At 43.1% G+C, this 14,632-nt stretch overlaps 1 protein-coding gene across 1 annotated transcript in view; it reads right to left on the minus strand.

Annotated features, from left to right (window-relative positions):
- Nucleotides 1-5,597: 5,597 nt before the first annotated feature.
- LOC118780310 (pleckstrin homology domain-containing family A member 6-like) overlaps nt 5,598-14,632 on the minus strand; it is a 34,497-nt gene continuing 25,462 nt past the window's right edge. The window contains exons 19-26 of the mRNA XM_036532743.1: nt 12,670-12,766; nt 11,776-11,882; nt 10,732-10,902; nt 10,490-10,642; nt 10,080-10,210; nt 9,818-9,960; nt 8,890-8,992; nt 5,598-7,893 (exon numbers count right to left, since the gene is read on the minus strand). Coding sequence (XP_036388636.1) covers nt 8,898-8,992; nt 9,818-9,960; nt 10,080-10,210; nt 10,490-10,642; nt 10,732-10,902; nt 11,776-11,882; nt 12,670-12,766 — 897 coding nt within the window. The 3' untranslated portion in view covers nt 5,598-7,893; nt 8,890-8,897. The remainder of the gene's footprint in view (nt 7,894-8,889; nt 8,993-9,817; nt 9,961-10,079; nt 10,211-10,489; nt 10,643-10,731; nt 10,903-11,775; nt 11,883-12,669; nt 12,767-14,632) is intronic.

Genomic DNA, 14,632 nt, shown 5'->3' on the forward strand with positions numbered 1-14,632 from the left:
TTTGAGCAGATATTCAAAGGATTGCCTCACTCAGGCTCCTTGATAACGCACATTGGGTGAAGCTTTAAAACCCCGTATTAAACATTAATAACATCCTTATGAGTGTGACTATATTACTTTATAAAGCAGTCATAAGCAGTCATACTTTATAAAGCAGTCATAAACACTGCATGGTATAACAGTTAGCACAGAGGGATACATAACAGCATGTGTGTTCATGTGGATGTGCAAAGGAGCACGGCTGTGTGAGAGGGTGAGTGAGAAATAGGAAGTGATGTCATGAGGTACAATCACACAGGCCACCGGGGTCTTTAGCTTAGCAAGCTAATCATATTTACAGGTAAGCTGTGCAGAGGGCTGAACTGCGGCTAGAAACACACAGTGGACTGAACTCCTTTGCAATCTCCAGCACAGCAGAGCCAGGTTGGAGCTGGAGTCTTAACAACCAGGGCTCATAACCGAAAGGTTGCTGGATAGATTCCCTGCTGGGGCACTGCTGCTGTAGACTTGGACAAGGTATGTAACATAGCATTGCCTCAGTAAATATCTAGCTGTATGAATGGATAACATGTAAAACTGTGACTATGTAAGTTGCTCTGGATAGGAGCATCTACTAAACCTACTAGATGACTGTTATGTAATATAAGGTAAATCTCTCTGCTGAAGCACATCCAAAAGAACACAAAGCCCAGAAATATTTCCTTAAGGGCTTTGTGGACGAGATCAACAGACAACTAGATAATTCTGAAAGATGTACCAAAGGGCCCGATACAGTATATTTGCACTTGTTGAAATACGATCACTTTTCAGTACATGCATGATTTGAATAAAATTTTCAAGAACATAAGGACATATGACCTAATCGTGGGTAAGAAAAAAAATTTAATTTAATCCACAGGTTGCTTCTTTCACATGTACAGCAAACTATATACCTTATATCTATATAAGCCTGGTATTCCTGCTTTGAATTTTTATTGGAAAGGGAAGACAGAAAATGATAAGAACTGTCCAGGTGTGTGACAAGATATCAGAGTGCTTAGTGGAGAGATCTAACAATTGTGCTGCATTTAATCACAATGAAATAAAATATGTATTTGTCACAACAATTGAAAACAGATCTTTAGAAATCTTTAGAAATCTTTAGAAAAGATCTTTAATTTGTGATGGTTACTTTGGTTTCTTGGAATCCTGATTTGATTATTTAAAAATGTAATTAAGCTGTTTTTTCTATTTCTATTTTTATTTTCTATGTATAACCTCACACATGAGCTACTTGTCTAAATCTGTATAAAGTGAAGGAAAATTAGGGCTAACATCACTCTCGTCACTATGAGTTCTGCTTCTGAGTTTGCCTGTGTGGCAGATCCCTGTCTTAAGTGGTGGCACTGCTTCCTTTGAAATTTACCACACTATAACAAGCAGCAAGCAGCAGAATAATAGCTTTTTAAATTACCTCTGTCACAACAACTTGTTCATTTCAATGACCACAACTCACTACAAACCTGTGAAAACTTGTGACTTGGTTAGCTTCAGAACTTCAGATCAAATAGAAAAATTGATCAACACTGAGATGTGACCTGGAAACAAGATATTTCACATGATAAATCCGTGAATTGCATTCTTTTTGGGAGAGATTCATTTTTTTCTGTGGTGGTATCACTAATGATGTGCCGTTATGAACCCTTCATCCAGCCTAAAGGGAGTCTGAAACAGATTGGTGTACATTTTTGCCTTTGCAGCATTAGCAAACTAATGGCATGTGTATAGTTTCCTTACCCAGAGAGGACCTGGTGTGTCTTTCTATTTTGCATGTTTTTTGAATGCTTATTTTCTGCTGTTTTCAGTGCAACTGTATGGTTTTTCTGCAAGAGTGAGACTCTTGCCAATGCTACTGAGCATATGTGTTTGTCAGATGGATGGATGATGTTGGTTACCGGAAGATTTCAGGCAGTTATATAATCCAGAGAAGTGTGTGTGAGTTGTATGGTTTATGGCAAACTGGTAAAAAATTACCCAACCCTCATTAACAAGGGAAATTACTTAATTTGTGCTTAAAGTGGTGTGCCTAGTTGTTTATTGTTTCTGAAGTCTGTTTAAATGTTCTTTCTCCCCTTTGTGAATACTCCCCGGCACATTGTGTCGATCTCAGTAAACAACGTTGTTCCAGATAATTTCCATATTCACAGGCGGTGAGATGGGCTTTCTCAGCTGCTCGGCTCGAATATTGAAAGGGCAGCTTGGCAGCCTTTCCTGGCCATCACATGGTGACTGGCTTACAGAGTCTGAAATAGAAATCATGAAAGAAACCTGAAGGCCCACACTCTCCAACATCCAAAATTAACTTATTGAAGGTTAACATCAGACAGTGGGCCACAATTACAGAGGTTTCTCAGAACCCATTGCACGATTACCATGAAACATTATGATCCTTAATCATAAAGACATTGACACAAATTTATTAATTTAATTTAATCTACAATGAGGGTTCTGGCATTATTTTCAGAATATTCTGATATAGTCAATGCTGTTTTTAAAATGGTGTTATTTACGGTGTGACTACTTGGTTGTCTTTTTATTATATTTGTATTGCCTTCTTTCACATTTTGTTTTGTATTACATTATTACATTACATTAAAGATTATATGATTTTCTTATAAAAAAAAAAATGAGGTCAACAGAGACAAAGCTGTAGAAAAACATTATTTTGGGTACATCTAACATGTTGTATAGTAGCATTCATTCAGCTGGATATTAATTTTAAGATCAATAATTTCCTGAAAGATCCAACAGCAAGACCACATCTGGGAAGCGAACCTCTAATATTTTGCTTTAAATGCCTTAATAGGTCAAACAGTGAACTAAAAGAATGTTAAACATATTGCACACTGAGAGTGGTCTAAAGTCGCAGAAGTGCATTAGGACACAGCAGAGAAACAGCACTCATTCCAGCACTTGGTTTCATCAAGGTCAGTGCGGTGTGCATCTCACCGCAGAACGTGTAAGCATTCTCTCTTTCACTAATGAAGGTTCGCCAAAAACACAGACTTAAATAAACATCAGATTAATCAGAAAAAGCAGTGTGCAACACTGTAGTGGTAAGGAGCAGGAATGGTAACCAAAAGGTTTGTGGTTCAATTCCCTGATGCAACAGTGCTATTGTACCCTTGGGCAAGGTACTTAAACCACAATGGCCTCAGTAAATATCCACTTGTATAAACTGACAAAACTGTGACCTATGTAAGTCACTCTGGACAAGAGCTTCTGATAAGTAACGACAATGTAATATACAAAGACAAAACCACTCCACAAATGCAGCCTTCTCTTTCTCTTTTTTGTGCCTTGATTGGAGCAGCGGATCAGCAGAGCTGATTGAGTAACATCTACTTTGATGCATGCAGAGGGAATATATCACTCCTCCGCTCGGAATGAGGCCCCCGCTCCAGCATCCAGCTCTCTGTCCCCACGCAGAGCTGAGGACTGCAGAACAGGCCATGCCTGTGAGTTACGGCTCCGCTTCACACTTTGATGGAATCGCCAAGCTTGTCTTGCAAGTCATCAAGCAATGAATTATCTGCACGACCAGAGGGGGCGGGACTAGAGCCAGAGGAGGCAATGATCGCAGTAATCACTCCTCTTTTCAGTTTGTCAGGTTTGGCCCTTAAGAGGTAGATTTGTAAGTGTCTGGGTGGGACTGACGCTCAATGAGCCGTGCGCAGTTGTGAAATCCACAGGGCCATCTGTGCTCAAGGAACCGAGAGCACATGGTGGCAAGTGGTGGTTAAGGGTGTCTGTAATCAGCGGTCGTCCTGATCCTGTGGTGGGGGGAGAGGGGGATGTTTTTTGTAATGCCCTTAATGTTGAAAACCCACCTCTTTGTCAAATAAAAAGCAGAGACCCTGAATGGTATTGGCTGAAGCAGCACTGAAGTGCGTCTGACTCTCCAAAGCAAGAGCAGGTAACTCAACTGTAACACATCACATGGCCTGGCTCAGCGCACCTGTGATGAGGGAAATGGCCACCATGCTTACCAGATGCTAACATGGACCTTCTGCTTAGTGTCTTGGAGCATTTACATTACATTACTTTACATTGACATTTAGCAGACACTTTTATCTAGACTGACTTACAAAGGTTACAATTTTTGCGCGTTATCCATTTATACAGCTGGATATTTACTGAGGCAATCCTGAGTTAAGTACCTTGCCTAAGGGTTCAGCGGCAGTGCCCCAGCAAGGAATCGAACCAGCAACCTTTTTGTTATGAGCCCTACTCCTTACCCCTGTGCCACACTACCACCCCAATTATTTTGTTACAGCTGCCACTGTGCATCCAGTGAAGCGGAACTCATGAATTGATTGATTGGGACTAAGAAGGAAAACCAGTCTTACCTGTGAGGATCGAGTCTGATCAGCAGGCAGAGATCTGAAGGTTAGGAATGTGCTGTATGATGGCGAAGGGGGGAGCAGAGAGGGAGGAGCACTTTGGCACTGTGATAAACACAACTCAGGAAAAAAAAAAAAACTTCCAAATTCAAAAGCATGAGATTACTATGCCAGGTCTGAGAATGAGGGAGTGAAGCTCAGGATGGATGTCTGTGGCTTTTAGCTGCCTGCAGGTACTGGTACAACCTGGGTTTGAACCGACATGTGATCAACAAAAATTTACTGAAATATGAACAGGTATCAACAACAGTTAAGAGCAGGAAATGTGCAGGAGCTGCTTGAGCATCTGGGGCTGAGTTACAAGAGCTGCTAACACTAAAACACTACCCAGACCTGTGTAACATTAGCCTTTTAGGATTACAGATTCCTCATAATCATAATATGTACATTAAGATTATAACATTTAACCGGACATAAACAAATTAGTGCTTTTTTAAAAAAACATTGTTCTGTTTCATATTTCTTTCACATTTATTCAAAGTGGCAAATTGTTTCAAACTCAAAAGGTGGCTTTAAACAATGTAATATTGACAGCAATATTCAGGGACATACTTCTTTTCCCCCAAATATATTTTACTGAAGTGTAACAGGATTCCCGGTGAAGCAAAGCTGTACGGACAAAGCAGAGCACAGCTTGTTTACCAGATGTAAGCAGGTTTTTATTATTACTGTAATATGTGCAGATGATAATAATAGAACAAAATATATCTGGGCCATTTTGAATGCATCTACAGAAAAAGATGGAACTTGTTCTGCAATTTTCTGAAGTATGCATATGCGAGGGTCATATTGGTCAGGGCCCTTTTAGGACCCTTTGGGGGCTGGCTTTTTATCATGCTTGCAGGGAATTTCTACACAATTGAGACACTACGGGAAAATTAGCAAATTGGATTTTTCCCTATATCTATGTAAACACGACAGTTTACCTGACAAGTACTGAAACTGCCCATCACTTTTATGGCACATTTATACATAGCATCAAATAGCAAGTTTCTTCTCAGAATGAAAATGTATTAGTATCATGACCTTACAGAAAAGGTCAGATTTGGTTAACAGCTGAATAAGGGTTACATACAGTTTATCCCAATGTACCATTTGAACTGCTTCATTGATTGAAATTGTTTCATCTTTTGAAAAAGTTTCAAAAGCCAGTGCAGAAAATGAACAAACTAGTGACCTGAGTTCTCACGAGCGGTTTTCTTTATTAAAACATAGGGGCAGGTGAAACATGGGGTCAGGAAAAGATACGGTCCTTGATCTCCGTAGAATGAGATACTTTCATTCCTGTTCAGGAAGTCCATAAACATTATTTTCATTGGCTGGCTTTTTGGTGCAGTCAGAAATATTCATAGACTGAACAGTGCATTTACAGTTGCATTGCGATACTGCTATACATCATTTACTGTGTGATGCTATGCAAACTTTTCCTCAGTGGAAACTGTGACATATTCAAAGTGGTATACTATATTAAAAAAATAAACATATGACAAAAAGACATTTGAACACATCCACACTCCTGCAAAAAAAAAAAAAAATCCTGAGCAGATGTGAGAGAAGGCAGAAGACAGAGAGCACTCCTGGAAATGAGAAACTGAAAGGTACAGATGATCTAATCCTTTCCTGGAAAAAAAAAAAACATATGACAGGGAATCTAAATATGTATCATCTTGCATGTCAAATAAGCTCTCTGTCCATCCTCTACAAAAAAAGAAAAAAAAAGTGAGCTGGGAGTGTAAAATGTTGATATATACTGCATTGTTTTGAGGAACTGTAATGCTGGTCTCAAGCCCATCATCTGACAAGCAAACAGCCATTCCAGCCAAAGGAGACTTTCAGTTCTAAGGTCACTTCTGCGTTTGCACGCCCTTTACTATATTCTGTATTTCTTTGAACAATATTAATCTATAAAGTATCACATGAGGGATATCACGACAGCTATGATGCAAAGCTATGTTCAATGTATAGCTACAGCACGTTCGGTTTAGGACTGGTGTAATGACCGCAAGCACTCAGTGACCAGTTGTGCCGGGTTCCTGGTTCATCACACGTACAGTATGTCCTATGTCTGGTCCTGGGTGAAACACCTCAGACTAGTCAATTATGTGGTTTTATTACTTTCCATTTTGACACAGAAACTGAAAGAACAAATTATTGCTTGCAAATTGTGATGTGCACGTAATGGCAAGCTTAACTTTATCTGGCTACCTGCAATACTCTCTGCTTGCAACGAAGTGACAACAAACACTAGCTTGCCAGCTTTTGTGATAGGTTTACTTAGCATAGCAATAAAACACCTGCCATACAGTGTCTGCTACTGTATATACATACATGTGTACATATATATATATCATGTGCATTTCCATATGATGTAACATGGAAAGAAACCACAGAACCAGACATATCATCTAACCAATCACGTATGCTATTAGCCCAGAACCAGGCACATTTACTAGCCTTGGTGCTTTAGGGTGTTACACTGGAAAGTGCTGGGAGGAACATTACCAAAGATATTTGAGACAATGGTAGTTTATATAAAAAAAAGGTCCCAAACTGGACAAAGTGAAGAATCAAAGGGGTAACAGACACCACAAAGCGTGGACACTGGCACTGGCCCACATGGGGAGCGCTCCTTATTTGGTCATGTAGGGAGTCACATGGCGTAGGAAGTCTGTGGTCATGCAAGTGCTGCTGAAGGCCCCACCCCCAAGGTCAGGGGTCACAGTCAGTGTTCCGTACCTCGTCTCCAGGGTGTGAGAGGCGCACAGGGACACCTGTCCCGTCCTGGGCTGATTAGCTTTCCAGGGGTCTAATTGTCTTGCCGTAACAGCTGTGCAACACTGGGTCCGTACTTTTTTCAGTCCCGCACGGAAGCCATATCCACAGAAGAATTCCCCCAACCCTCAGCATGTAGAAGAAGACAAGGGCTTGGGTAAGACTCTGCCTGCAGTTGTGTGACATTTCCTATGCTGCTCTGACCCCTGCAAACGTTGGCTTTTACCTTGGATACACCCCGCTCGTACTCGGATAACTCTCCAATAACAACTGTAAACCTCTCCACCTCCCCACCGCATGATTTCACCTTGGTAAATCCTTGTTCCAGACATACAGTTTGTCTTTCACACACAGCCCGGCTCTTCTGCAAAGCATCAACAGCGGGGATGTATCCTGCGGCCACCGTCTGGGGAGAGACTGCAAGAGCTCCCCCTGCTGTTCAGAGACTGTCACCGTCAAAGCCTGTGCCACCTGTCACTCACATATCCAGAAACCATATAGACGCAGCTGCAGACCATAAAGAATCTTTTTCATATTCTCTCTCACAGTTGCAAAAATAACTGAATGGAAAAATATACTTTATGGGAAAAGAAAAAAAATAAATCCGTCTGTATGTCCTTTTCTTCAGTAAGTGCTCAGAAGGTCGCGCCGTTAAACTTGACGGCAGCCAGGGCCTGGGCTAAAACAGAGGGATGAGAAAAAAAGAGTCAGGGAAAAACATCACCAGGCATGAAGTCAATACACCATCCGTGCCAAAAGGCATGTGTGCGCCATCCTCTAACCACAGGCAATGGGCTCACTGTGTGAAGAGTTTTGGCATTCTTAACATAAACACATGTTCTTAGCAGCTGATGAGTTTGATGAGTTAGACTCTAGCGGAAGACAAAATGATCAAAATCAATTCGACCGAGCTTGTCTCCTTTTTATTAACCAGAAAGTAACTTCACTGACTACCTAGTAACTGTTTACTTTGTCAAGAATCTATTGACTTAAATTAATGGTATTTCTGAGGCAAGGCAAAAGAGGATGAATTCTGTAGGTTGGACATACAAGGATGGCAAGAGCACTCCTATGAGGGGGCATCAGTACAAATCATTAGTCCCAGGAAGATCCTGAATGTCTTTTTAAATGTAATGCATCCGAGAGAATACAAGCACTTTTCCCTGAGTGTATGATGTCTGGAACTGTTTTATCTGAGCCAGGGTTGATGCAAGGAGGAAATATAGTTTCCTGTATGAATTATGACACAACCAGTGAATGCTGACAGAAAGCATCACGGTCATTATCCAGCTCTATTCAGCATGAGTCACGGGAGTGGTCCTCGCGTGTGTCTGTGTTCGGTTGTTTTTTGTAACTGCGGTCAGGGTTTCACAGTGGAAAATTTCAGCCAGGACTGTTTCAAATAGCTGTGTGAATAAACATTCCTCTCTGCCAACTGAATGGAGTGAAATATAAATGATTTACATGGCAACAGGTTGTGTACATATATGTAAAGAGATTATTTGAAGTAAATTGTGTGTGTGTGTGTGTGTGTGTGTGTGTGTGTGTTTATGAGTATGTGTGGGGGCAGTGAGATGGGCCAGGGAGATGAAGTCACAGTGTGTGGAGGTATGTTAGGCTGGTTTGTGGGAGGGGTCATGAAGGTGGGGAGGAGGGGTTTGTGTGATGGACTCACCTGCAAAGTTAGACCTTGATAAAGTGGGAGGAGTCAGAGAGGTCAGCAGAGGGGGGAGGGGTCAGGTCAGGCATGGAGGCTGGGGGGTTGGTGGTGGACAGAGCTGGAATGGAATGGCATGATGGGAAATAATGTCCTATTAATTTGCCTGCCAGCTGCCTCCTCTCCTTGCAATTTTAGAAAATGAACATGCATTTTATGTACTCCTTATAAATTAAGGCAATAAAAGATGAATGAAATTATGTAAAGAAAAAAAAGTTTGGCATGTTTGCATGCTGGCATGTACAGTGATGCTTTTAAGTTTCTTTGGTATAATAAACATGGTGATGCACATGTGCATGCAATGGCATATGCCCCAGTCTACATGATGCAATAATAATATAACAGATAAAAGCCAATTCCATCTAAAAATCAGATCTACCCCTCTGACACCATCTGTTTCTCTAACAACTTTCATGAGCGATATGCCACCTTCTTATTTGTTAATGCATCTACAGAATAAAAATGCATACAAAAACATTAAAGTTAAATTAAGTTAAAAAACTTGGAACTTGCTTGATTTAAGTTGAACAAAGTGGAAATATTCTAGTTCATACTCCGTCAGGTGATGTGATTAAAATATTGGTTAAATAGCTGATTTAGAAGGGGCCATGTTCATTTTTTTTTTCTTAAATAGCCATGCGATCAAATCCTCTGGCCCTGGGTGGGCCCGGGTACAATCTGTCCTATCAGAGCTGTTACAGGCCTTACTGGGGCGAGCCCGGGTGCGATCTACATTTACATTTACAGTTATTCATTTTGTAGACAATTTTATCCAAAGAAACTTACAAGTGAGGTAGAGTACAACACAAGCAAAAAAACCATAAGGAGTCAGAGTGCTCACAGGCCTTAGTGGGGCGGGACCAGGTGCGATTGATTGGCTGCTCACCGGACAGGAGCCGGCTGCGGCGTGAGGCCTCGGCTGCCAGCGCACAGGAGATCTCGATCCGCTTCTCCTGCTCCTGAAGCTGCTGCTCGGGGTCGGCCTGCCGCTCCGATGGACCGTCCAGCAATGGCACCACGTTCTGCAGACTGACGGACAGAGTGCAGGAGAGTGTCAATCGCTGGAGGGGAGGTGGGCTCCCTCCAGCTGGGCATGATGGGAAAACACCTAGAGAATAGTCTTGTTCACGGGCCCCGCAGGGACGTACTTTGACTTAGCAATCAGGGTCTTGATCCTCTCCACTTTCTTCTGCTTTTCCAAGATCTCCTCCGGGCTGAGGGGCGAGTCTGACTCCTCCTCCACGTACCGCTCCTGGATCAGAACTTTGTCTGTTGACAGCTGGGGGGTGGGGGGGGGGGTCATAGGCAAAGGTGAAAGGTCAGAAAGAAACTGTTGTTACAGGAACAATACATTTACGGGTTAATCCATTACTGAATGACTGAAGTTTGTTTCTGACCATATTTACAGAAACCTCTTAGTCCCTCACACCCATCATAAAGACATCTTCTGTCAGAAAGCCCCCCTTTTTCAGAAAGCTCCACCTGTGTGAGTAAGCACCGCTCCTGTGAGTAAGCTCTGTATGCATGAGTAAGCCCCGCCTGTGTGAGTAAGCCCCACCTCCTTCTTGACGTCCAGGTCATAGTGCTCGGGTTCGATCTGCAGTCGTCGCAGTCGGGCGATCTCTTCCCTCGGAGACTCCACCCCCTCCCCTCGTACCGCCGCCTCGAGGTCTTTAATGTCCACCTCGTGAGCCGTGAGCCTCCGCCGCACCTGGGAACAAACACACCAATCAGCGGAGGCCGGAATCACCCAGCAGGCCAATCAGGAGAGGGCATCTACGGCGGTCAGCGTTTGCGTACCACCCTGTAGCTGGGCCGGAAGGCGTCGCTCTGCTGTGCTCCGGAGAGGTTCAGGCTGCGCCTCTTGTCCCGCACCGAGTTGCTCTGGTTCCTCCGGATCCTCTCGTTCTGCTCCTCCACGCTCATCTTGGACTTCACCTCTGCTGGGAACACGGCGCTCTTCGGACGGCCCTGACACGGGGAATTCCATTTTGAGTACTCTCTGAATTTGTTTCCTCACCAAACATACACTCCTACTGTGTGCAGCATTACAGTACTGTACTGGACCGTGGGAGTGCCTCACACTGGCCTAATACTCAGAAATCAAATCATGTCGTGGAATGTTCTGCCTGGCTCTCTGGTTTCATTTATTTATATTATATTTGATTTGTATACTTGCATGTGTGTTCAACAGGTGGACAATTCTGTTAGCATTGAGCATCCCGTGAGTAAAGCACTCTGTCTTTATCTTCTAAAGTGATCCAGCTTATTGGACAAACTCAGGACAGCAGCAGGACTAGATTAAGTTGACCCCATACTGGACTTGGGCCAGCAACATGCATTTGCACAATCCTCTCCTTGAGACACAAAGTGCCTGGATACATCCACACCCTGTCAATCAGTGCCAGGGCACCCAATTTCCTGGAGTCCCACTGAGCCTGCCGTGTTTTCACCATACCTTTGCACGAGATCCGAGCCTCAGAAGGAAGAGAGGGTGACCTGATATGCTCTTTCCTGTGTTAATCCAATACTGAGTGAGTTGCCATGCAGTCCAATTCAGGTAACTGAGCTGACTTTCAGTTTATCCATTTAGCACTAGGAAAACAGTCAACAGCCCTGGGGCCTTTCAGGGAACTGGGATCCCCAAAGGGTAGAAATGTAAGTGTACGCTCTTGGGTAATAGTTAAAAATAATAAGAGACCCCACAAATACAAAGTTCTAGTGTGACCTAATCTCCTGATCTCCTATCCGCCTGCCATCAGGACCGAATCTTACACTGGGACTGCCGGCCATCGAGTGCGTTTTGGTCAGAATGTCGTTCTGGTGAATAATGACAATAATAACCTTGGAGCCGTATCCGTTGGCCGCTGTGCAGTTCCTGCGCTGTGTGAGGTTAACAGGCTTCAGCTCCTCTTCCGTGGGAGACTTGGTTCGCGGAGGAACGATACCGACTGCTCACGGAGAAAAGGAAAACAGAGCAGAAAAACACAGCCGCTTAGATGATGGAGTAATGCATTTAGATACAACATTAAACAGGATTGTTCATTACAGCATAAAAATATGTTAAAGATGATAACAGCTGAACATGACAAAGGTCATCTGACTTGCTGCCCTATAGCAATGGGGCCAATGCCTCTAGATGCTTTTTACAACCTGGTCTCTCTACTGTGTTCATGTGGATGTGTTTCCCAATTAAAGAAAAACCTTAAAAACGTGCAAATAAGTATTTAAACATATTTGTGAGTATGTATTTATTCTGAGCAATTCCATGTGTTGTTCCTGTTGGATTTCATGTCTGTTGTCTTGCACTGACGCCAGCGCGCCCCGGACTCACAACAGGAGGCTGTACTCACTTCCTTTTTGGAATGGAAGTTTTCATGTTTGTTTTTAATGATTTCTGTACAGCAAACACTGTAATGGACACCAGCATTAGAGGGCGAAACTTCCAATTCTGTTTTTTTCAACATGCTCTACATGAGGTCTGTACAAAATCTTTCTGGAATTACAGCCCTACTTCACCTATTTGTGTGTGTGGGAGGGATGGTCCTCAGAGCTATGTCATCTTCTGACTGCTCTCTGTGCCTTCATAAGGGAACATCATATACTGACTACAGTCCTTATTTTCATAGAGATATGTAATCTCCTGAATGCTTTCCTTAGTTTTATGGAGCTGTGTAATCTCCTGACTGCTGCACTTAGCTTTATGGCAGTATGTAATGTCTTGACTGCTGTTCTTACCTTTATTCATGTTGGCTTGGCGGTCATTCTCAGACTCCACCCGGTCACAGTTAGCCTTGTCTCCTGAGGACGTGTCTGAAGCCACAGTGTATTTATGCTGGAGGAGGAAGAGGCAGACGGCACGGTTTTGTTTGAGGTTTTTTCAAAGGTGAAGCCTTTCCATTTTCTAACCATGTTTGTGTCTTTATGGGATGCTTGGGTTGGTCCTGTCCATGCATCTGTACAGATGCCTGTTAGTTTTAGGTCGTTTAAGTCACAGAGAGTCAGAAACTACATGGCCAAGATGGCTCTAGACCAGGGGTGTCCAAATCTCTCCTGGAGGGCCACTCGTCCTGCATGTTTTAGATCTCTCCCTGCTCCAACACAGCTGATTCAAATGATCAGTTTGTTATTCAGCAGCTTCAGGAGTTCATAACGAGTTGATCATTTGAATTGTCACTGTCACAGGAAGAAAGCAGCATCTCTGTGCAAGTGTTAGCACTGCTGGCAGGTTGCAGGCTCAAACCCCAGCTGGGGCACAGCTGCTGCGCCTTTGAGCAAGGGACTTGGCCTGACCTGCTTAAGCAAACCTCCATCTGCATAAACATGTGATGCGTACGCTGTGCAATGCTCCCCAGATATGGGTGTTTACAGCAAACTAATGATGTCATGCAGGCAGGGAGGCAGGCTCAGTACTCATAGCTATTTGAGTTGCAGACAGGCACATGTGGGAAAAAACAATTCGCCAGCCACTGGCAGATGCTATCGATGGTTGAACCAACATAAAAGTGGAACATATTTTGGAGGCTTGTCTTTGAAGATCCCCCCCCCCCCCCCATTTCAGCTCATTCCTCATTCAAATTCATCCGTTAAGCTATCACTGTCTCGTCTTTTATGGGTGATGGAAAAATTGTGTCTGTTAATGCCTCCGCACCAAGGGGGTAGTCAGGACGTAGCACAGCTGTAATTCCAAAGCGGCACTGAAGCAACCCTCACTAAAGCAGGGGCACGTCACCTTAAGTACAAGAAGTGAGTCTCTGAGAGCCTCACCCTCTCTTGCCCTCCTCACTATATTATAGCTCCACAAACTGTCCTGTGAATGGCTGTTGAAGAAAGAGAGGGGAGAGTGCGAAGCAGAAAGAGGAAGCCATGAGGTTAGCATTAGAATGGATGGGGGAGGGGGTTACATATGGCTGCATTTTGGGGTGACCCTGTGGGGGTGGGGAGGGGGGGGGGGGGTTATTGAAAAGGTCTCCTTTTCACCTACCTAAAACCTTTCATGTACCTTCAGCATAACTTTTTGTAGAGTTATAAATGTGCACAAGATGTGATATGTCTCCTTGCAAGGACATTGCAACAGCAGTTGTACCCTTTTTTCATTTTGTCTCCCTCTTGTCTCAGCCTACAGTATGGAGATCTATGTTGCACTCTGTCAGATAAACTAAGATAAATTCCTTCCTAACCATTCAGAGTTAGTCAGAGTACTGTTGTGTATATTAAGGTTTAAAGTTATGTGCTCTTTGGCAGTAGAAAAGCATTCAGCTGTTTGTTTTTTTTTTTTTTTTGGCAGCTGCAATACTGCAGACATGAGATGGAACCAGAATGATAAAAAACTGGTTCTAATTTACAGTAGTAATGGCTAAATCAGCTAGATAAATGAATTACAAGTATGTTGAAGGATAAATTCGGTTAACACCTAAGTACCACTGATAGGCTGCCGCCCTACAGCTACTTGTAAAACACCCACAATGCAATTGCTGAAGTGCCAGAAATGTGCTGTGTGTGTATATGGATGGAAAATTGCACACTGTTGTACAAAGCTTAGTTGCTCCCTAGCAGATGCTGTTGGAATAAATCTGTGTTTGAATTAGCATGCCACTGCTGCCACGTCTATTAGTCTGAATGGGGTACAGAATGCTTTTATACACACAGGTAAGGAAAACCTGTTTCATAATGAAAGCACTGCAAGGCACTTAGAGATGCA

Source organism: Megalops cyprinoides, chromosome 7, assembly GCF_013368585.1.
Source record: "Megalops cyprinoides isolate fMegCyp1 chromosome 7, fMegCyp1.pri, whole genome shotgun sequence".
Classification (NCBI taxonomy): Eukaryota; Metazoa; Chordata; class Actinopteri; order Elopiformes; family Megalopidae; genus Megalops; species Megalops cyprinoides.